The following is a 24,814-nucleotide window of genomic DNA, read 5'->3' as shown; positions in this document are numbered from 1 at the left end:
GAAGTATGTCATTTTCTTAGGTACTAGTTAACTTTATGCAGATTAGTGGTGCCAAGGGGTGTGAGGACATACTGGGGCATAGGTCTGATGTATGAAGGTTAGGGTTTTTGAAAGCATGGAGGTGGAGGTGGAGGGAGGGATGCAATCTTTCAAATGAATCCTTTATAGTCAGGGGGAAGATTTTGAATATCACCTTTTAAAACTTGATGGATGTGAGAGAGCCACAGACTGTGGGTATTTTAGAAGATCTAACTGATGTACAGGTTCTATGATATTGGGGCATGAGATACAATGCAATTTCATGGTGAAGCAGGGCAGAATTCAAGCCCATGGCTATTCTGGAGGTTGGAAGGGGTACAGTAACCCTTTGGGCTAAAGGGATATACCCTTGACCATGCACAGATCTTAGCAATGGCAGTATGAGGCAGAATATAATTTCTGATATGTGGTCACCAGATATTCCTGTGAACTTAATAACAGGTCTGAAGTGCTACCAAATCCAGGGACACTGCTCACACAGAAGTCTATGGAAAAGGCTCTCCCGGAGTTATGTAACACAGACAACCATATTTTAATCTTGTGAATGAGCTGCACAGCAAGGTGAACTCCTCAGTGGTGGGCTTCCTTGGCAAGAAATACAGGAGAACATCCTAGTGGAAAAAGCTCTTCTTACTTCCTCTCAGGGTACCTCTCTTCCCCACCCCACCCTCGCCAACCCCTACCCATTTCCCTTGGAATCTAGGAGACATCATTCAAGTTTCTCCCAATTGGTTGCTCAGTTGGCACTAACTTGGTCAGCTGCAGATGTGCTGAATGACCATGGTTTTCTGTGGGGAGAATTTTACAGTCTTCGTAGGCTTCTGCACTCAAAAGCTTCAGTTCTGGGCCCCAGGAGAACCCACCCACCATTTTGTCTTCCTGGCACATCAGACGCGGTAATTCAAAGCACATATGAAAATGCCAGGCCATCTGGCATGCTGCATATGGAACTGGCTGCTGCGTTTCTCAGTTGCAGTTGATTTTGCTAAAAATTAATAAACAGAAACCTAAATTAAATAGAGTTGGGAGACCAGAAGAGGGAGCACTCATGCCCTGCGGTGAGAGCAGAGCCCAGTGGGAGAAAGAAAGACTCCTCTTCTTTTCTAGCAAGGATTCAGCCAATGAAAAGCCAGGAACTCTGTTTACTACAGCCCTCCCAACTTCCCTATCCTCTCTTAACAGTGGTCTCGTTCCCTTTCTGTGAGAGGACTTGCTAGTGGCTCATCGTGATTGCAGACCCTGAACCATGGTTGCAATTCTCTGCTAATCCTGAATAAAAGACCTTACCTGGAGCAATATCTGACAGTCTGTTTCAGGTCAACAATTCTGACCTGGGATACAGTACTTGGATGCTGGGTCCCTCTAAGGGATCCCTGATACCAAAAAAGCAGCCTTCACAGTAAGCAAGTTCCTTTCCTGAAAAAGGGACACTGCACTCCATTGGTGTGGGTTTCATGGGAAAAGAAATTTGCAGCTTTGGAGTCTACTGGGATTGTTGTCTCTTGGGAAAAAATCCATTTCTGAGTAGAGACATTGATCTTGACTATTTGGACAATTTGTGGAGGTCAACTGGGAAGAGTCAGCAGACATGAGATGCTCTGTCAGGGCAGGTTAGTGTCAGGGCTGTCAGAGAAGCAAGTGATGGATGAGGCATAGATGCCATCCTGTGAAACCAGGGGACTATCGAGGCAGGTTAACAGTGCTGTCTTTGTTCAGCTGGCAGAGGCTCCCTCTCTACTTGTCTAGCATCCATTTGACTTGCCTGAACTGGAAATTTCAGCATCTCTTTCTGGGTAGGTTCAGAGATGAGTCTATATCAGATGACCAACAACTGTCCTGGAGGAAAGTGTGTGGAGGTGGGAGAGGTGATAGAAGACCCTCCACACATCAAATTCAGGCTCTTGTTTGTATGGTACTTACTCTACTACTCACTCACTTCTACACTTCCTTTAGGTGCAGGAACCAGGCATTATGAAATTCTTTCCATCATGCCCTCAGTATAACTTCATGCCCACTGAGAGCTTGGACTATCCTGGAAGCTTTGCATTATCCTATGCTTCTAATGAAGGGTCTTAGGATACCTTTCCTGACCCCTTTGCTGAGTTCCAGGTTCCCTGTTGTCCAGTCTCAGCCGATATCAGTGGCACTCTAAGGATGTTCTTCTTGTTACCCTTCACATGGCCTCTGGGGACCTGCCAACAGAGGGCAATGCAGGGGCACCTGGCTGGAAACCTCACCTGAGGCCCAGCCAAGAGCTTGGCTGGAGCAGGAAGATGAAGACGGAAGGAAGTCTTCTCCATCTCCATGCTGGAGGGCCGGTTGGGTCTTCTTTCAAGGGTCCAGATCTTGTAAGAATTTGCTTTGTACTATTGTAAGGTCGGATACGACTGAGCGACTTCAGTTTCACTTTTCACTTTCATGCATCGGAGAAGGAAATGGCAGCCCCACTCCAGTGTTCTTGCCTGGAGAATGCCAGGGATGGCGGAGCCTGGTGGGCTGCCGTCTATGGGGTCGCACAGAGTCGGACACGACTGAAGCGACTTAGCAGCAGCAGCAGCATTGTAAGGTCACTGTGTCAGATACCCAGAACTTCCATTTAACTGGTCTTGATGTTTTAATGTGTTTTTACACTGAGTTTGCCTATATTTTTCTCCAATTTGGAAACTGACAGTGATTATGCTGTTAAAAAGGGTTAAGTCTAATTGTAGATTATTTTTACTATTTTTTTTTCTATGTTCCTATACTCTTTCTATTATTGTTTTTCCCTTCTATTATTGTTTGTTTTTGTTTTTAGGTTTTACATAGTCTATTCTTGCCCCTCTGAAAAGTGTTTCATATTTATTCTGTTCTTTACTATTTGTCTTTTCCTTTGTCAAAGGCTGAGTCAGACCTTAAAGGCTTAGCTTTCACTAGAAATTTGTATTCTTTGTTACAGAAAACTCATAGTGTAAAGTAAGTCTCTTTTCATCAGGGCTAACTATTCATGTAGAGAGAGAAAAAGAGACTGACAGATTTTAAATATAAGGAGTAGGAGTCCCATGAAAACGCTTTAAGTCTATGGGCTAAAATGGATAGATTTTATATAAAAATAGGAGTGTTTCCTGTATGTCCTTCTCTGGTAGAGGGTGAGGGTGCTGTCCTTTTCCCCAAGGAGGTGGGATGCATAAGATAAAATTCTCTGCTTATAGTATGAGTTCTCTGGTTTAGATTTTAGGCTCGTTGGCCTTGAGCAACCCGGGAGAGACTGACATTCATTCTGGCAAAGGTTAAAGACAATTAGCTCCTTTTTCCTTTTTGTCTGCCCTCTTCCCTCAGGTAACAGCTGTCACCAGCAATGGGCCAGATGCTGCAGACTCTGGGTTCGCCTGGAAAGAGGGAAACAGGGCTTAGGCTAGCAGCTGCCGCCATGGATTGAGGCATTGCTTGCATCTTCCAGATTTGGTGGGTTTTGCAGTGTTCTTGAGTACTATATCAACTCTGGAACTTGGGGCAATTGTGATGCATGAGATTTTGTGAGGGAGTCTGTACTTTTAACATAGTATTTGGATTCTGAATTCTTTCCTAGCTGAGCAAAGCTGGTATGGACAGTATAGCTGGCATTATTTGAAAATGGCCTTAGAGTTGACTGTCAGCCAAGACTGACCTGTCTTGGCTAATGTCAGAGAAGTCCTGAGGGTGACCTCTGAACTGGCCCCAGGCTGGTACGTGGTGACAGTGATAAGTGTCTTGGAAGGCACACACGGCATGTGGGCAGGATGTGGGCAGGATCTCCCTGCCCTCTGTGGGTCTCCATCCTCACAAAGAACCCTACAGCTGTGCATGACCAAAGACTTGGCTGAAAGGCTCAGGGGGTCAAAAGAGAGAGGTATAAGCTCAGAATGAAGTAGAAAAGGGGGAAATCCCCCTTCCCACTGTTCTTCTAGCTCCATTTCCCTACCCTCAATCAAGGGAAGAGGTGCTGCAGTGTTTAGTCAGATTTCTAGTGTGAACCAGGCTATGTTCACTAAAGAGCAGAGTTCTCTGCTTTGAAAGGTGGTGCCTCTCTGCCGCCTCCCTATTCCAAGAAGCTGGGTAGGTCAGTCGACTCTGTTCTCTTCGTGGTATCTTCCTGCCGTGTGTCTGACCAGGGGCCACTTGGCTTCCACTCTCCATCTCTGTTTCCCTGTCTCTATAGCGACAGCTCAGAGGCCCGAGGTAGGAAAGATGAGACATTATGGCTGTCACCTTTGAGCACAAGTCTTCTGCTTCCTGCACAGGTATTTTGAGCACTAGCTTCATTCATTCATTCATTAACTGAACAAATATTATATATTAATGCATGTATGTGGAATCTAGAAAAATGGTACAGATGACCAATTTGCAGGGCAGGAATACAGACAAAGACAGAGAGAATGGAGATGCAGGCACGGGGTGTGCGGAGAGGGGAGTAAGACAGATTGGGAGGTTAGGATTGTTACACACTGCTACCACTGCTGCTGTTTAGTCGCTAAGTCGTGTCCAACTCTTTTGAGACCCCAAAGGCATAGCCCACCAGGTTCTTCTGTCCATGGGATTCTCCAGGCAAGAATACTGGAGTGGGTAGCCGTTTTCTCCTCCAGGGGATTTTCCCGACCCAGGGATCGAACCCCATCTCCTACTTAGCAGGCACATTCTTTACCACTGAGCCTCCTCCAGGGACGCCCTTTACATGCACTACCAAGTGTAAAATAGATAGCTAGAGGAGACCTGCTATAAAAGCTCAGGAAGCTCAACTCCATACTCTGTGATAACCTAGATGGGTGAGATGGGTGTGGGTGGGAGGGAGGTTCAAGAGGAAGGAGATATATGTATACATATAGCTGATTTACTTCATCATACAGCAGAAACTAACAGAACATTGTAAAGCAATTATAGTCCAATTAAAAAACAAAAAACTATTTACTAAGCCCTCCAAATGGAGATGCTACCAGCAGTAATAACAAAAACAAACCTTAAAAAATGCTATCTTTGCCAAAATTATGGATGACATTTGATATTTTTCACATGTTTCTACAGGGAATAAGTAATATTTTTAAAAATGAGTACACAAATTGGATTCATACATACATAACAAGTACATTGACATGGAGGAGATTCTGAATTTATGTGGGAGGAAGTGGTTGAAATCTTGGATAGGCTCTGTCTTCTAGTTTGACTTTATAGCTTTTATGGTGGCGTCTATGGAGTGCCCCACTTGGAATCATCTGGAGGGGAGGAAAGCCATACATTAATCATCTAAACTTTCCTCCGTCTAGTCAAGGATTTGCTCAGTCCAGTGACAACTTGGTTCCCACTGTGATTCCCAAACAATTTCCCCGCCAACCACTCTGGGAGGCAAAGCCCCAGCATGGACTCCAACTTCAGAGTTCCGTCTAGTGTATTACCTAACATCCTACCCTCCGAAGGACCGGAACTCTACACTGAACCTCCACTTGAGTGGTGGGAGCCCTCTGGCCAACTTCAGTCTTATCAGGACATCATGGCGGCTAAAGAGCAGGTTTGGAGGTCAGACGATCTGGGTTCAAGTCTTGGCCCCACTACTTGCTCGTTACTTGTGACTCTTGGATCAACTGCATTATATTCCTATACCTCAGATTCCTTATCAGAAAAGGGAAAAATAACATCTGCCACCTAGCATTTTCATGAAGAATAAATGGAACAAGATGTCTGAGGCACGCAGCATGGTGCCATGCACACTGGGAAAGCTCAGCGATATTTAGCTGCTGCTGTTATTGTTCTTATTCCTCTATTCAGGACAACAGCCTTAATCCAAATGACAGCCCAGAGATGAGATCTTGTGAGCCTTGCACAGATTCCCCAGGGACAAGTACAGGCACCTTTCTGGGATGGCTGGAGTCACCCTGTGCCCATCTGCTGTGTCTAATTGGACATTATGGTAATGAGCTTGCCATGTCCTTCAGACACCTGGCTGCAGGTCCAGACACAGAGTCTTAGTTAGGTCAGTTTCCCTGCCTGCCCCACATACTCTCCTGCCAATCTGGCCTCTGTCTGCCCTGGTCTGCCACAGGCCTTTATGAGAAAGCTACTGTTCCTGTCTCAAGGAGATTTTAAAAATTTTTATTAGAGTATAGTTGCCTTACAGTGTTGTATTAGTTTATGTTGTACAGCAAGGTGAATCAGTCATACATATACAGATAGCCACTCTTTTATAGATTGCCTTTCCATTTAGATCACCACAGAGCATTGAGCAGAGTTCCCTGTGCTATACACTAGGTTCTCATTAGTTATCTATGTTATACATAGTGTCAATAGTGTATACATGTCAATCCCAATCTCCCAATTCATCCCACCCCTTTTCCGCCTCCTTGAGGTCCATATGTTTGTTCTCTACATCCGTGTCTGCTTCTGCTTTGTGCACAATATAGATTCAATTGCACCATTTTTCTAGATTGCACATATACGCATTAACATACAATATTCATTTTCCTCTTTCTGTCCTACTTCACTCTACTATGCTCTCCTTATCTTACTGAAACCCTCTCTGGAGGCAGAGATGTGGAGGGGTCTCTGCAGCCCTGGTTATTTCTAGATCCTTGTGTCTGTGATTTAAAGAGATGCATTCTGTGCATAGAGTGGCTTTGAGAGGGACAAAAAGAATCTGTTTTGTAGAGTTCTAATTTGACCCTACCATGTCTGTATAGTGAAAAATCACTCATGAGTTCTTCCTGTTTCTTCTCCTTTCCCTTCTGATTCAGAAAAGAGTCACTGTAGAATGGGAGTCACTATAGGATAGTCAACACAGAACATTTTTTCCTTCTCTCTCTTAGGTCCCCAGCCTGCCCACCCACACTTCTGATCGGAAGTCCATAGTAGGTCAAGGGCTTCTAGGGAAGTCTGGACTCCTTAACAGTTCTCTGCATCCTCTTCCTTCCAACTCCTCATGGACCTCAGTTCATCAAGCATCCCTTCTGTGTCCTGCATCTCCAGTATCCCCATAGATCCTCCCCTGGGGCTGATGAGCACAAGGAGATAAGGCTGGCTCAAATCCCAGCTCCACCACTTGCCACATCAGCTACTATGTCTCAGACTAAGTTTTGTCCTCAAATGCAATGGTGATAGCACTCACCTCATGGTACTCTTAGCAGCACAAAATAAAAGGCTATATTCAGACTATACCACAAGGTTACAATAATCAAAACAGTATGATACTGGCACAAAAACAGACTTATAGATCAATGGAATAGGATAGAAACCCGAGAAATAAACTCATGCTCCCATGGTCAGTTAATCTATGACAAAGGTGGTGAGAACATACAGTAGAGAAAGACAGTCTCTTCAGTAAGTGTTGCTGGGATAACTGGACAACTGCATGTCGAAGAATAAAATTGGAACATTCTCTAACATCATATATAAAAATAAACTCAAAATGGATTAAAGACCTAAATGGAAAATCAGATACTATAAAACCCCCCTAAAGGAAAACATAGGCAGAACACCAACGAAAATCACAGTAATATTTTTTTTGATCCATCTCCTAGGATAATGGAAACAAAAGCAAAAATAAATGGGACCTAATTAAAGTTAATTAGGTTGCACAACAAAGGAAACCATTGACAAAACAAATGGGGGAAATATTTGCAAATAATATGACTGAAAAAGGTAATATCTAACATATATAAACAGTTCATACATCTTTACATGAAAAAACCCCAAACAACTTATTTTAAAAATGAGCAGAAGAGAGGGAGGGAACATACGTATACCATTGGGCAATACATGTTGATGTATGGCAGAAACTCACACAATATTGTAAAGCAATTATCCTTCAATTAAAAATAAATAAAAATTTTAAAAAATGAGCAGAAGAATTGAAAAAAATAGACAGTAATTCAACAGACACATGCACCCCAATGGTCATAGCATCATTTCAACATAGAAGCCAGCACAGAGTCATAGAGCCTCCCAGGCCCAAGGGAAGGGGGCATGGACCTAGCCTCTTGATGAAAAGAATGTCAAAGAATTTGTGGTCATACTTAATCCTCCTGACTTGATGATCTCTCTTCCTCCACCTTCGACTCCTTCCTCCTCCTTCTCCTCTTTCTCAGAGCTTCACCTTCAACTTTCACCTCCCAAGCCTTCATGCCTTTGCAGGCGCTAGAATGAGCTCTCTACCACTTGGCCGCCAAAGCCAGTCCTTCCTTTCCACTGGCCAAGTCCACCCACTGGCTCCTTTTACCTGTGGGTGGTGATTAACCCTGGGCCCCAAAGCCAGGCTGGGTGGTCTCCTTCACTGATATAGGACACAGTAAGAAGTATGATTTTGTCCCCACTCCTGGAAAGTAAAAACCCTGGAGGGCAGGGACTGAGCCTTCACCTATAGATCAGAGTCCCTCGATACTAGTCCAGCCCACAGCATGCCTCCAGCACTGTAGGATTCAGGTTGAGGCTGTATGTGCTCTTACTGAAACTGCAACTCAAGTTAATCTAGAAAAGTCTCATTATGGGTTCCTAGGACCCTGGCCATTTATTTAAGAGCTTTCATCTCATTGGGAGAGTCTGACACATAACCAGTTAGAAGTCAGAACCATCTGTGTTGCTGCAAATCTGAACTGAATGATTTGATTGTATCTTTTTTAGCTGTTTCCTGTAACAATGTTTAGTCACTCTTTAATGGTCTGATATTTAATCTATGGACGGAAGATGAATTTTGATGCCTGTGGATGTCATGGACTATTTGGATGTGGTAAGAGATGACTGCATACAGTCTGGCTTCTCACCTTGGGTGGGCTAAGGATAAGCCTGTTATGTGTGTCCCCTCACTCCTACGTCCCATCTTCCCATATGGATCCCTCCCTGCACTACCATACTCCATTGCCTCACTGGCCCCTTTCAGTCTGAACTGCTGCACCTTTAGGTTGGCCTCTAGCAGCCCAGACATGATTAATGTATGAATATTTCCAACCATTTCACTCTGATCTCCTAAAGAGTGAGTGAGTGTGTTTTTGGTGGCCTGGGCTCCTTTTTCTACCACTTCAGAGGCTTCTCTCTAGTAAGACGACTTCATTTAGCTGTTTAAAGCAAAACATGTAGGGAACAAAGAAGGGAAGAAAACCAGCATGAGTTTGAGCCAAGCTTACAAAGTTCAGTGGGGGAGGGAACACCAGCGAAATTGTGTGGTTAAAGGACACAGGTGAAAGAGGAAATGCATTTTAGGAGTGTTGCTGTGAACTGCATATTCTTTTCTCAAGATTTAAGAAATACAAGTAAGGTCATAACCTATATTGAAATTACTTTATGATTGTGTAGGGTGCAATTTTGAGCATGGTTTCCCTTTAGGATAGTGTGAACCTGGATGAGCAATGGGGGTAGTTGTGATATAATAACTATAATGGGGGTATAATTCCATGGAATTATGTAATAAAAATCTAGCGCATGCATGCTCAGTCATGTTTGACTTTTTGTGACCCCCTGGACTGTAGCCTGCCATGCTCCTCTGTCCATGGAATCTTCTAGGGAAGAACACTGGAGTGGGTTGCCATTTCCTAGTCCAGGGGATCTTCCTGACCCAGAGATGGAACCTGCATCTCCTGCATTGGCAGCAGATTTTTTAACCACTGTGCCACCTGGGAAGCCCAAAAATGAGGTGGCATAATAATCAAATGCCCAGTATCATGCAAATACTTATGGAGCCACACTGCTTCTAAAGAACATCTGTGAAGCAGCAGGATCACCACAAGGTTATATAGACAGGGAGAAAGAAAGAAAGAAAGGTAGATGTGTCTTCTAGTTCTGCCTACAAAGAAGTAGACTTTCTTAGAGCCTATGATTCAAATATTTATTGAAATATGAAAGGAGACAGCTCCTTGGAAAGAAGAAAACAGTGACTGAAAATGGCAGCCCATAGTGCAGTTCTTAGCCATATCAGTTCTAAAAAATAGAGCAGCCTTAGTGGAAACACGTCCGGATTCAAATAAAAAGCTATACCAACATGTCATCTGAACCATCTGGATTGTTGACCTGGCAGGATCCCTGTGGCTAAACTGGGTAGATCAGGGAACCTTCTGGCTCCAGCAGGGCTTGTTCTGGCTCTTCTGTATTGCCGGCACTGGCCAGAAATGCTAACAAGGGGGAGTCAGCTGGTTCTTCTGGAGTCCTGCTTTTCCTTTGGTGTCCTTCAGTCCCCAACTCTGGCTGCAAAGGATTTCCCCAGAGGAAACCCTCAAAATAAGCCACTCAATTCACAGTTGTCAACAAGGACCACTATGTCCATTCCCCAAAGAGAAAAGCACCGCAACCTCTCATTCAGAGCTTCCTTACTAGACTGCCTACCTGGCTATACTAAACATGTGCCTGGCCCCCTCAGGTGTGCTTGCTCAGTCTTCATGGGCTCATTGTGGAGACTGTGCATTAACTTCATTTTATAGGAGAAGGGTAAAAATCTCAGAGAACAAGGGCCATTGAGCCCACAAGCCTCTCACTTGAAGCCACCTGCTGAAGGGTGGAGAGAGGAGGCAAACTCCACCCCTGACGTGTGTAAATTTCATCTCACCATGCTTAAGGGGTATTGCTAAAAACTTTGTTAATCAACTCTACTCAAATACAAAAAAAACTGAAAAAAACCCAAAAACCTCAGAGCAGGACTAGGTGTTTAGATTTCTATCATGTGTAATCAAGGAACACTGTGTTGTTGTTTTTTGTTTAATTTGGGAGGAGGAAATTATGAAAGAGGATTTGGAAGAGGATTTGGAAATGATGTTCTGAAAAGGGGTTTTGATGTTCACTCTTCTGACAAATGCAAAGAGTGATGAAATCAGAGCAAGCAGCAGTTAAGACGTGAATCTGAAAGCGAGTGCAGAGACAGAGAAGGCTGAATGTGAAGGTGTGAGCAGGAGGCAAGGCAGGACCTGGTGATTGGTGGTACTGAGGGGGAACAGGAAACTGCGGCAAAATAGAGCAGTCAAAAATGACTGCAGATTTCTAGTTTAGGCCTGGACAGCTGTGAGAAGGCAGCGATCATGACCATAATCGTGTGACTTGACCTAAAGATGGCTGGAGAAAGGAAGTCTCTTTGGGAAAAATTCTTTTGGCCATAATCAGTGGTCCTTCCAGGCCTACTATGCTGTTCTTCCTGTTACCCAAGGGAAGCGACAATGAACAGGGAGCTACATATAACTGGTCTGGGCCAGAGACCAAAACAAAGATACCTTCCCTGTAAAATCACCTCCTCTTGGCAAGGCAAGAAGGATTTCTGAAGGACTTCTTTTTTTTAAATTAATTTTTATTGGAATATAGTTGGTTACCAATGTTGTGTTAGTTTCTGCTGCATAGCAAGGTGAATCAATTATACACATACATATGTCCACTCTTCTTAAGATTCTTTTCCCATATACGTCATTATAGAGTATTGAGATGAGTTCCCTGTACTACACAATAGATTCCTATTAGTTGTCTATTTTATATATAGTAGTGTGTATATGTCGGGCTTCACTTGTGGCTCAGCTGGTAAAGAATCTGGCAATGCGGGAGACCTGGGTTTGATCCCTGGGTTGGGAAGATCTTCTGGAGAAGGAAAAGGCTACCCACTCCAGCATTCTGGCCAGGAGAATTCCATGCACTGTATATAGTCCATGGGGTCGAAAAGAGTCAGACACGTGAGCAAGTCAGTCCCCATCTCCCAATTTATCCCTCATCCCGCTTACTCCCCTGGTAACCATACATTTACTCTGGGAGCACATGGTCAACAAGGACTGTGAGCGCTCCTCCTGAAGGCTTGGGACTGGGCTGCCGAGCCAGATTGCACACATTAAAAAATAACATTTGAGGGACTTCCCCTGTGGTCCTCTTTGCAATGAAGAGGATGCAGGTTCCATCCCTGGTCTTGAACTAAGTTCCCATATGCTGTGGAGCAACTAAGCATGTATGCTGCAGCTACTGAAGCCTGTGAACTCCTGAGCCTGTATGCTACAACTAGAGACTGTGGGCCTTAATGAAAGATCCTGCATGATGCAACCAAGATCCCAGGTACTCAACAGGGTGAAATAACTAAAACATAATTTAAAATAACATTTGAGTTACTATAATAATACAACATTGTAAGATTTTGTCAGGATAGTTTTTGTTGTTCAGTTGCTCAGTTGTGTTAGACTCTTTGAGACCCTATGGTCTGTAGCACACCATGCTTCTCTGGCCTTCACCATCTCCTGGAGCTTGTTCAAACTCATTGAGTCGGTGATGCCATCCAACCATCTCATCCTCCGCTGTTCCCTTCTCCTCCTGCCTTCAATCTTTCCCAGCATCAGGTCTTTTCTAATGAGTCGGCTCTTCACATCAGGTGGCCAAAGTACTGGAGTTTCAGCTTCAGCATCAGTCCTTCCAATGAATATTCAGGGTTGATTTCCTTTAGAATTGACTGGTTTGATCTCTTCTCAGTCCAAGGGACTGTCAAGAGCCTTCCTCAACACCACAGTTCAAAGCATCAAACTTTTGGTGCTCAGCCTTCTTTATGGTCCAACTCTCACATCCATACATGACTAACAGAAAAACTACAGCTTTGACTAGATGGACCTTTGTTGGCAAAGTAATGTCTCTGCTTTTTAATATGCTGTCTAGGTTGGTCATAGCTTTTCTTCTAAGGAGTAAGCATCTTTTAATTTCATGGCTGCAGTCACCATCTGGAGTGATTTTGGAGTTCAAAAAAATAAAGTCTGTCACTGTTTCCATTGTTTCCCCATCTATTTGCCATGAAGTGATGGGACTGGATGCCATGATCTTAGTTTTTTTTAACGTTTTTCACTCTCTTCTTTCACTTTCATCAAGAAGCTGATCAGTTCTCTTTGCTTTCTGCCATAAGAGGGGTGTCATCTATCTGCATATCTGAAGTTACTGATATTTCTCCCAGCAATCTTGATTCCAGCTTGTGCTTCACCCAGCCCGGCATTCGCATGATGTACTCTGCATATAAGTTAAATAAGCAGGGTGACAATATACAACCTTGTCGTACTCTTTTCCCAATTTGGAACCAGTCTGTTGTTCCATGTCCAGTTCTAACTGTGCTTCTTGACCTGCATACAGGTTTCTCAGGAAGCAGGTAAAGCCATCCAGTATTCCCATCTCTTTAATAATTTTCCACAGTTTGTTGTGATCCACACAGTCAAAGTCTTTAGCATAATCAATAAAGAAGAAGTAGACACTTTCCTGGAATTCTCTTGCTTTTTTCTATGACCCAACTGATGCTGGCAGTTTGAACTCTGGTTCCTCTGCCTTTTCTAAACCCAGCTTGAACATCTGGAAGTTCTCGATTCATGTATTATTGAAGCCTGGCTTGAAGAATTTTGAGCATTACTTTGCTAGCGTGTGAGATGAGCGCAATTGTGTGGTAGTTTGAATACTCTTTGGCCTTGCCTTTCTTTGAGACTGGAATTAAAACTGACCTTTTCCAGCTCCATGGTCACTGCTGAGTTTTCCAAATTCGCTGGCATACTGAGTGTAGCACTTTCACAGCATCGTCTTTTAGGATTTGAAATAGCTCAATTGGAATTCCATCACCTCCACTAGCTTTGTTTACAGTGAGGCTTCCTGAGACCCACTTGACTTTGAACTCCAGGATGTCTGGCTCTAGGTGAGTTATCACATCATTGTGGTTATCTGGGTCATTATATTGAGTTAGACAAGGCTGTGGTTCATGTGATTAGATGGGTTAGTTTTCTGTGATTGTGGTTTTCAGACTGTCTGCCCTCCGATGGAGAAGGATAAGAGGCTTATGGAAGCTTCCTAATGGGACAGACTGGCTGAGGGGGAAACTGGATCTTGTTCTGATGGGCAGGGCCATGCTCAGTAAATCTTTAATACAATTTTCTGTTGATGGGTGGAGCTGTGTTCCCTCCCTGCTATTTGCCTGAGGCCAAACTATGATGGAGGTAATGAAGATAATGGTGACCTCCCTCAAAAGATCCCATGCATGAACCGCTACACTCAGTGCCCCCAACCCTGCAGCAGGCCACCACCGACCCACACCACCACCCGAGACTCCCGGACACCCACAGGCAAGTCCGGGACAGTCTCTTGAGGGGTCACTGCTCCTTTCTCCTGGGTCCTGGTGCACGGGGTTCTGTTGTGCCCTCCAAGAGCCTATTTCCCAGGGCTGTGTAAGTTCTGGCAGCGCTATGGTCGGGTTAATGGCGCCCTCCTCCAAGAGGGCTTATGCCATAGCCAAGTCTGCTGCACCCAGAGCCCGTCCCTGCGGCAGACCACCGCCGACCGGTACCTCCACAGGAGACGCTCAAACACAGTTCTGTCTCAGTCTCTGTGGGGTCCCTGCGTCCTGGTGCGCGCAAGCTTTGTTTGAGCCCTCTGAGCGTCTCTGGCAGGAACGGGGATTGATTCTAAATGTGAATTTGCCTCTCCTACCGTCTCGCTGGGGCTTCTCCTTTGCTCTTGGATGTGGGATATCTCCTCACAGCCGCTCCAGCGCCTACCGTCTTACTGGGGTTTCTCTGACTTTGGAGGTGGGGTATCTCCACAGGGCTGGTCCAGTAAAGCGCAGCCACCATTCCTGACCTTGGACGTGGGTTATCTCTTCACGGCTGTTTCAGCAGAGCATGGCCGCCGCTCCTGACCTTGGGCGTGGGGTATCTCCTCTCAGCTGCCCCAGTGCCGCGCAGCCACCGCTCGCCTTGGCTCATTTTATATAGTATAGCTATACTCATTATACTCATACAGCTCATTATATATAGTATATATAGGGTCACTATATATAGTATAACTTTTGTATAGTTCTTCTGTGTATTCTTGCCACCTCTTCTTAATATCTTCTGCTTGTGTTAGGTCCATACTGTTTCTCTCCTTTACTGAGCCCATCTTTGCATTAAATGTTCCCTTGGAATCTCTAATTTTCTTGAAGAGATCTCTAGTCTTTCCCATTCTATTGCTTTCCTCTATTTCCTTGTACTGATCAGTGAGGAAGGCTTTCTTATCTCTCTTTGCTATTCTTTGGAATTCTGCATTCAGATGGGTGCATCTTTCCTTTTCTCCTTTGCCTTTTGCTTCTCTCTTTTCTCAGCTATTTGTAAGGCCTTCTCAGACAACCATTTTGCCTTATTGCATTTCTTCTTCTTGGGGATGGTTCTGATCACTACCTCCTGTACAATGTTATGAACCTCTGTCCATAGTTCTTCAGGTGCTCTGTCAATCAGATCTAATCCCTTAAATCTATTTGTCACTTTCACTGTATAATCGTTAAGAGATTTGATTTAGGTCTTACCTAAACTCTTCCAACTTAAGTCTGACTTTTGCAATAAGGAGTTCATGATCTGAGCCACAGGATAGGTAAAGCTAAAATTTCACTAATTCTTTCTTTTGTCAGTGCTAAAATTTGCATCTTTTTAGTTCTCATATTACAACAATTATTACCATAGTCACACAGCTAGGTGCCCTCCAGGAATAAATTATGTCACAGAATAGGAAAGAAGTCAGGAGTTATCTTCTTTTGTATTTTATAATGCATTTAACTCCTTGGAGAGTCCAGAAAATATTTGTTTTGAATGTTTCTAATTTGTTAGTACTTTAAAAATCTGACTTAATCAGGCCTTCAAAATAACCACATAAATTAATGTTGTTGTTTAGTTGCTCAGTCATGTCTGATTCTTTAGCGACCCAAGAACTGTAGCCAACCAGACTCCTCTGTTCACGGGATTTCCCAGGCAAAAATACTGGCATGGGTTGCACTTTTCTCCTTCAGGGGATCTTCCTGACCCAGGGGTCAAACCCGAGTCTTCTTCATTGCAGGCGGATTCTTTACCATTGAGCCACCAGGGAAGCCCTACGTAACAGCTATTACCTAATTCTAAGCTGAATCACAACTCCAAAAGACATGTGTTATTAAAACAGATTCTAGGTAATCAGTGATATATCTCCACTCTCATAAAAGTAAACACTAAAAGGAAAAAATAAAGAGAAAAACGGACAAGACAAAGCTTTGTTATTTTATTATTCTAATTTAATTTCCAGGTAAAATGCCCTTCTGTTATACTTCAAGATTTAAAATCTAGCCAATTTTCAAAGTTTATAAAATTATTTTTATTTTAAGAACCAATAATTTGCCAATGAGATTAATGTGTTTATTACTACCTAGAGACTTCAAAGAGTCTTATTTTTGATTTGTAACAAAAACTTCTCTATCCTTCTGGATAATGGCTTGGGATTCCGCATTTTTATATGGCCTAGATTCTACATTTTTATATTATAACAAGAAGATCTTTGATTTGCATATGCTTTGATAGCCATATTAGAACATTTTGCACATCCAATGTCTTCCTGTTCCTTAATTTGGCACTTGTTCTATAAAACAATTTTGAAAATGCAAATTACTTTACATTAAAAATATAAATTCTTATGGCATATTTTATACAATCTTCAAGCACTGACTTCTAAAGCTATAATTTATTATTACATTTTAATTTATCTGATTTATGTGTGTGCCTGAGTGAATATTCCAATTATTTGCAAACTCAATTAAGCTTTGTCTTGATAAATTTTTATTTTTTGACAGATTATGCTACACTTGTGTAGAAAACTACATTCCTAGTATATTGTTCATTCATTTGATATATTTGCAAAATGGAAATTCATCCATTTTCCAAAAAGACTGAGATATTTTCAGTCCAGCAGGTATACTGGGAAGTGAGATCTTTCCAAGTTTGTACTTGAAAAAATGTCAGTTCCCTAAAGTGCTCAACGTTTAGTTATTTTGAATGGACATGGTAAGTCAAACATTTATTCCAGGACATTACAACTTCATCGAGTTTGAATACACTTTCACTCAATAATAATCATATTTTATATATTTTATAGAGATGATTTTAAAGTGTATCTTTATACAACTGATGAAGATAGTTATGTTGCATAGTTTGTTATTTGAACTGAACATGTAGGAAATGTTCTGTCACAGAAATCTTGGAGAATTGCTTTGAAAGGAATGGTACCAGTACTAAATTAATTTACACACAAATCCCTTTTCATATTGGTTCATGCAGAATGAAGATACAGTTATGAGATTTCATGTATCCTGAGACTTCATGTATCCTTAACACTTATTTCCTTGACTCTAAAAAGATAAAAAATTGCAAGTTGTGTTCATGTCTGATACTGTATTTAGACCTTAAATTATGTCTTCTCATTTAGTTAAAATTCAAAAGAAGAAAATGGGTGTGTCGTAAGAAAGGACTCTTCCACCAAACTTCCAGTGTAGACTAGGACCGTACAGTCAATGATGGTGTCTAACATTTATTATATGATATATTTCTAAGAGAAGGCAATGCATCACAGCAAAGAACAAAAGCAGCTGCATTCTGCTTCAGCTCGAGCAACAGGAATGGGAAAAGTACTCACGTTCCACAAAGTAAGAGCTGGCATCAATCTTCCAAATGATCTGGCCCCGATGAGAGCCATTCACTCCACGGTTCTTATAGTCCAGGAAGTTTTCCGACAAGACCTCATCTACATTCCCAGGAAAGGGAGAAAGCAGAGTAGAGGAACATATTAGCTAACAGAATTTTTAGAAAAAAATAAAAAATTTGCATTTCTTTGATAATGAGTGACGTTGAGCATCTTTTCATGTGTTTGTTAGCCATCTGTATGTCTTCTTTGGAGAAATGTCTGTTTAGATCTTTGGCCCACTTTTTGATTGGGTCATTTATTTTTCTGGCATTGAGCTGCAGGAGTTGCTTGTATATTTTTTGAGATTAATCCTTTGTCTGTTTCTTCATTTGCTATTATTTTCTCCCATTCTGAAGGCTGTCTTTTCACCTTGCTTATAGTTTCCTTTGTTGTACAAAAGCTTTTAAGTTTAATTAGGTCCCATTTGTTTATTTTTGCTTTTATTTCCAATATTCTGGGAGGTGGGTCATAGAGGATCTTGCTGTGATTTATGTCGGAAAATGTTTTGTCTATGTTCTCCTCTAGGAGTTTTATAGTTTCTGGTCTTACATTTAGATCTTAAATTACACGGCAGTCAGAATGGCTGCTATCCAAAAGTCTACAAGCAATAAATGCTGGAGAGGGTGTGGAGGAAAGGGAACCCTCTTACACTGTTGGTGGGAATGCAAACTAGTACAGCCACTATGGAAAACAGTGTGGAGATTCCTTAAAAAACTGGAAATAGAACTGCCATATGACCCAGCAATCCCACTCCTGGACATACACACTGAGGAAACCAGATCTGAAAGAGACATGTGCACCCCAATGTTCATTGCAGCACTGTTTATAATAGCCAGGACATGGAAGCAACCTAGATGCCCATCAGCAGATGAATGAATAAGAAAGCTGTGGTACATATATACAATGGAATATTACTCAGCCATTAAAAAGAATACATTTGAATCAATTCTAATGAGATGGATAAAACTGGATCCCATTATACAGAGTGAAGTAAGCCAGAAAGATAAACACCAATATAGTATACTAACGCATATATGTGGAATTTAGAAAGATGGTAACGATAACCCCACATGTAAGACAGAAAAAGAGACACAGATGTATAGAACAGACTTTTGTCCACATCAGTGGAAATACTCAAGTGGGTTGCCATTTTCTACTCCAGGGGATATTTGTGACCCAAGGATCGAACCTGTCCCTCTGATATTGGCAGGCAGATTCTTTGTCACATCTGGCTGGTTCTTGAATGCTTCAGAAACAGAGAAATCATTGCTTCTCTGGCAGTTCATTTCCCTTTTGAATAGTTCTTACATGTGTAGACTCTCAGTGCAAAAATCTTTCTCCTAATGCTTTCATTAACTGGTCCCTATTTGGGTCTGAGAATGAGGCATAAAGAAGACATCTAAGCACACTTATTATCTGGGGCCCAGTTCCCATGGGCTCCATCTTTTATCATCTCTTCTCCAATCTGGATACCCATCATCATCCAATACTTGGGACCCATCCATGAATTTATCCATCCATCTATCCATCCATCCATCCATTCTTCATGCAGTCATGTATTCATCTGTTCATTCAACAGATACTTATTGAGATCCACCCATCTGCCATGCTGGGAAAGTGCAGGGGCCATGGTGTTGAGCAAAACCTTTCTGAACTAAAACTTGCAAACAATTGAAGACACAGATTTTATACCAAGTAAAGAAATAAATGTATTATTACAGCTTGCAACAGGGGAGGGGAAGGAAAAGAACAGAGTGCTCTGACAAGAAGCTACAGGAAGGGAGGGCAACAGGAGGTTGAGGGACAGATGAGGGGTGAGAAAGCGCCACCAGGGTAGAGATGGAGGATGGAGTGAGGTCTCCATGTGGTGTCCAAGCCTGGAGCGGGCAGAGTCTGCTCGTGGAAGCACTGAGAGGAGCTGGGGGCGGGGGAGACTGTGCTTTTTCCCTCCTGCCCTTCCTCTGCTTGTCATACTGTAACCCATCAATGTCCTTCTTAAAGCTGGTGTCCAGAGAGCAAGGCAGCATCCTTGGAGAGGACAGATCCATAAAGATGTAACCAACTGCTTCTTCCTTGGTTCAAGACATTATGTTCTCAGCACAAAAACAGTAATATGAATTTCACCTTAATCTTTTATGGGGCCCTTGCAGTTTCCACTTTACCAGAAAGTAATCAGTGGAACTAAATGGATCTGGAGCTGTAAGAAATCCATGCTTTGAGACTGCAAATCCATCACAGTGGCTGGGGAAACAACCAGAACTCAGGGGTTTCCGAGAACAGACCCAGAACTTGGATTCTGCAGAGAGGGGCTAGGTCATGGTAGCTATTTTGGCAACTGAGGTTCACTCTGTGCATCTGGCCAGAATAGGGAAACAGGGATGAAGTGAAAAGAGAGCAGAGCTTGTGGCTAAGGGACCCAGCTCCAAGGACCTGTGTGTCATTTACCAATAGTGTCATTTCTACAGCTGCGGGTTCTCATCTGTAAGGGGGCAGGTGATGACTGGGGCCTCGCTGGGGAGGATTACATGAGCCCACCGGTAAACATGCCTGTGACCTAAGTCAACTGCACATTTTCAGCTGCCTCTTCCTTGGCAAAGACAATCAGGCAGAGCAGCATCATCTCTGCCTCATTAATAGCAGAAACTGTTTGTATCCCTTGGAAAATCACTTGTTTGCAAAATTTGTCTGTCTTTGTAATCACCGTGTATGCTCACAGCCCTGTTTGGGTTACTAAGATGATTGCATAATATGTCTTTTACAGTAATTGCCTCATTTCTGCAAAAAAAAAAAAAAAAAAATAGGCATAATATTTCCCTAGTTCCCTGGGTCTTCAGTACCTGGATAGAATTTGCCTCATTATGGCAATTCTCCAAGGAGAGGTATTTTCCTGAATTTATCCACTCTGATCACCAGAATAGTCACTTTAATAGTTATGGTCATGTATCCACATAGAATAACACCTAGAAAGCGAGTGATCCTTCATGCATTAGGTAAACATGTATTGAGTATTTGCTCCACTCACCGTGCTACACCCTTGGGATATACTGCTGAACAAGACAGAGCCTATGTTCTCAGGAAGTTCCTAATAGATTTGAGGAATTTTTTTTTTTTCAAGAACACAGGCAATTTCTTTAGAAGGCTGTGGGTATAAGAATGGGCTAAATATCGAACCACAAGGGAACAAGTGAAAAAAGGATGGGGGTGAGTAGGTGGGAAAATCAGAAAAGGCTGCAGAGAATGGTAACAACACACATTTTAAAGAGAGAAAGACACATTCCATTGTACAGATTAAACACATATTAAGAGATTGCCAGTTGATCCTGATGAGCATCCCATTCCCTTACAGTAACTGTAACACTTCATAGCAAGTACCACACAAGAGAAAGAAAAGTCTGTACCCTTGCCCAGACCATCTGTGCTGAGTGGTCAGCTCCCTTCCCCAAGGCATGTACTGCCAACTGTCAGAAGTTACTAGTCTTTGCTTGGGAATCCAGGTGTACTGTCAGGATCAGATGCAGGAAAACAGAATCAGACCAGATATTTTATGCAGTAAGGGACTTAATGCAGAGAATTAGGTGTTAGAAAGATCGAGGCACAGCCACAGCAACTGCCTCTCCACCTGCAGTAAGAGTGACTAGCCAGTGGCAAGCTGAGTAGGTTATTGCCACTACTACATGCTGCCTGCTGACACCCAGGAAGCGAGGGAGGGGATGCTAGGGCATTGTGACAGAAAAGCTTAATTTTTCAGAGTCATGCTTGTGGCAGCCACAGACTTAACATCAGGAGGAACCACCCAGCTCACTTCTGCCTTCCCAAAGATGCACAGGTGCATCTACATGAAGGGAGCAAATTTGCACCTGGAAAATGGTTGCACAGGAGCCTGGGGAATGTAACTTTTAGAGATCAGGGTCTACACTAGAGGAAGGCACTGGAGAATAGAAGAGGACTGGGATGGAGGAGGCCAAGCTATGCCCTCCACCACCACACTGAGGAATGGCAGCCTCCCTGGTTTCCTACAACCAACCGAGGTTCTTTTTTCTGCATCCTTTGTTGGGGTACAAATCTTTGTGGAAGTGTTTACTTGATTACAGGGATATCTACAGCTGCCTTGAGGCAAGTATTTAGACCATTACTAGCTACTTGAGCTTAGGCATTATATTTAATCCCTCTGTGTCCTTGTTTCCTCACTACAAAAGGAGGATAATATTAATTCCAACCTCAAAGTCCGCTGTGAGGAATAAATGAGCTAACAACAGAGGTAATGGTCTAAGAACAGTGTCAGGCATCTAATAAGCAGCTATTTGTATTTATAGTCTGGGCTAAAAATAGAGCCCTTTATGGCAAAGCTCCATGGTACTTAATGTGCAAAACCATTAATAATAGTCTGCAACATTAGCTTGTGAAAGTGAAGTTGCTCAGTCATGTCCGACTCTTTGCAACCCCATGGACTGTGTAGCCCACCAGGGTCCTCCGTCCATGGAATTTTCCAGGCAAGAATACTGGAGTGGGTTGCCATTTCCTTCTCCAGGGGATCTTCCCGACCCAGGGATCAAACCTGGGTCCTCCACATTGCAGGCAGACGCTTTACCATCTGAGCCACCAGGGAAGCCTCTGAAACATTAGTTTAGGCTAGTACTATTAAAATTTTTCTCATCACTCATTTTGTACAAAACATATAGAGGTATATTAGGTTTCTCAAAAAAAAAGACTGCATTTGCTGGTTGATACTTATTTCTTCTAGTATGAAGCATCATACCTCCTGCTCCACAATTTATTACAGAAAAAAGACCCTTGCAAGTTATTAAAATTTTGATCAGAAAGTTCCAGTGAAGCTTACAGAAAGAAGCACATCTAAGAAACAAGGACTGCATTTGTCTTCAAAATGCTTTGTCTTCCAAATGAAAACTGTAGCTATGCTTCTGACATTCTAATCTATAAAAGAAGAGTATATTATTGCTGTTAAGAACAGAATGGGCAAGGGAGCACAGAATAAAGGGAAGTTGATCTACTCCCTAAGCCTACCAGAAAAAATATAGCGTAGCTTCCATTTCCCCGAAGAACTCACATCTTCTGATAATCAACCTCGGAAAAGTCTCCAAGGTCCTCCCACCATCACTAGACTATGAGTTTACTAAATAGTAGGCCAGGAGGTCTGGGAGACTCTACTTGCCTTTCACACTACTAAGCGAAGGTTGTAGTTCTCTCCTCTCGTTCCAGGAAGGGAATCTGAGGATAAAGGATGGGGGAGGCCCTAAAAATAAATGCCACTCTTGTTTCCTGTAACTTTTTCCTCAGATTGTTTCTTTGAAACAGTATTCTAACTGGTTGTACCAAAATTGGGAAGCATTGCTTCAACTCTGTTTTGGCTGTGCCGTGTGGCATGTGGGATCTTAATTCCTCAACCATGGGTCAAACCCATGCTCCCTGCATTGTAAGCACAGAGTCTTGACCACTGGTCTTCAAGGGAAGTCCCCCCTTCAGCTCTTCTATATTCTAATAGATTGCCTGCTATAAAAAACTTAAAATATAAAGAATATAAAAAGAAAAACTTAAAAAATAAAACTCTATAAAAGAAAAAGTGCTTTAAGAGCTGATGTCCATAGGAAGCATTCTGGGAGTTTCTGTGTGCAGATGTCTAGTTAAAGAGACAATTTTGGCTTTCATCTTAAAACTTTACATTTTAAGTCTCAGCACATTAAATTTTTCTTAAGGGCAAGGACTGGGTTTCTGTACTTATTCTATAGCTTCCTATAACTGCTATTGTTTGGTTTTCACAGTGGAATATCTCATAGACAAATATTGAAGACAAGAAAGGGTTTCTTACTCAAGAAATATAAAAAATGCTGGGTTAAACCAAATAAAACATGTTGCTTACACAAAGCTTCTCAAACCTTTAATACATATTGTGAGTCTAAAGTGGGACAATGTAGGCAAATTTTTCCATTCTTATTGAACCCTAGAACTATGGCCTCATGGAATGATAACTGAGATACAGTGAAACTGATGTGTAGGATATGGGTGCTATTCATATGGCTTTTACATTTGGCCTTCATCCATCATTGCATTATCCTACTATGGTTTAGGCTTTTTGGTGAAAAAATGGATTAGGAAGCTGGAAAATCTGATTGAGAAACTCTTTTAGAAAAAGTTCAAGATATACAAGAAAGACTAATGGATACTGAGGATAAAAAGGACAGTGTTCACATCTGGAAAATGAAAGTCCTAGAAGACCAAAGGAATAGGAAAGCATGCTGGGTGAACTACTAGTCTACTGGAAGAGATATTCACAAAGTTAATAAAAAACCAGTGGTTGCAAACACAGTGGTCTAGACAGGGCTCTTCAATATGGTGGTCTAGACAGGGCTCCTCAACCTTGGCACTGGTGATATTTTCAGCTGGCTAACTCTGTTATCTTTATTGTAGCAGGGGATGTCCTGTGCTTTTTTTTTTTTTTGTCCTGTGCTTTATATCCTGTTTTGTATCATCCTTGGATTCTACCTTGCAGATGCCAGAAACACCCCCTACAATGTGACATCCCAAAATGTCTTCAGATATTACCAAATGTCCACTGGAGGCAAAATTACCCTTGACTGAGACTTACTGGTTTATGATTAAAAGAGTAACCATAAGAGCACTAAAAACGCATAACTTCACAATCAACAGATCTAATGGGAAGAAGAAAAGAAGAATCCAAGAAACAGACTATACAGTAAAGTACCTGAAGATGGCAAAAACAAGTCCTAATAGAACAGTAAGTGTAATAAATGTAAATACGCTATTCTAGCAACTTAAAGGTCAAGACACCTTGAGTTCAGAATAAAAAAGCACACAGAAAGAGCTACACTTAAAAAAAAAAAGATAAAGATTACAAATAAAGAAAAGAAAAAGATCAAGAAAATATGAAGCAGAAGAAAACTGAGAGACTAGCAGCCTTAATAGTTTAAAAAAATAAAAAGCAAAATTCAAGACAAAGAATAGCACAGCGGACAGAGGCATATCTGTAACAATAACCTATAAGAAATTGTAGAGTAAATAGATGTAAACATCATGAAAATCCATGCACTTAGTAATCAGCATGAAATCCACAAAATATAAAACTTACAGAAGCAAAGGCAGAGATACAGCAGCCAAAATTAAAACAAAAAATTTTTGTGACCGATTTTGACATACTTGACTCAAAAAATGGAAGAGATAGAAAATAGAATATACAACAGGTAACTGAATTTATGTGCACGTGTGCCTAGTTGCTCAGTTGTGTCCGACTTTTTGTGACCCCATTGATTGTAGCACACCCAGCTCCTCTGTCCATGGAATTTTCCAGGCAAGTATACTGGAGCAAGTTGCCATTTCCTACTCTAGGGGA

At 42.2% G+C, this 24,814-nt stretch overlaps 1 protein-coding gene across 1 annotated transcript in view; it reads right to left on the bottom strand.

Moving 5' to 3' along the window:
- The window catches only part of HECW1 (HECT, C2 and WW domain containing E3 ubiquitin protein ligase 1), a 447,195-nt gene that overhangs the window by 205,676 nt on the left and 216,705 nt on the right, over nt 1–24,814 (bottom strand). The window contains 1 exon segment of the mRNA XM_070466974.1: nt 17,404–17,511. Coding sequence (XP_070323075.1) covers nt 17,404–17,511 — 108 coding nt within the window.

The sequence above is a fragment of the Odocoileus virginianus genome, chromosome 1, assembly GCF_023699985.2.
Source record: "Odocoileus virginianus isolate 20LAN1187 ecotype Illinois chromosome 1, Ovbor_1.2, whole genome shotgun sequence".
NCBI classification, from domain to species: Eukaryota; Metazoa; Chordata; class Mammalia; order Artiodactyla; family Cervidae; genus Odocoileus; species Odocoileus virginianus.
Note: the sequence above shows the minus strand (reverse complement) of the source record. Positions and strands in the feature narration are given on the sequence as shown.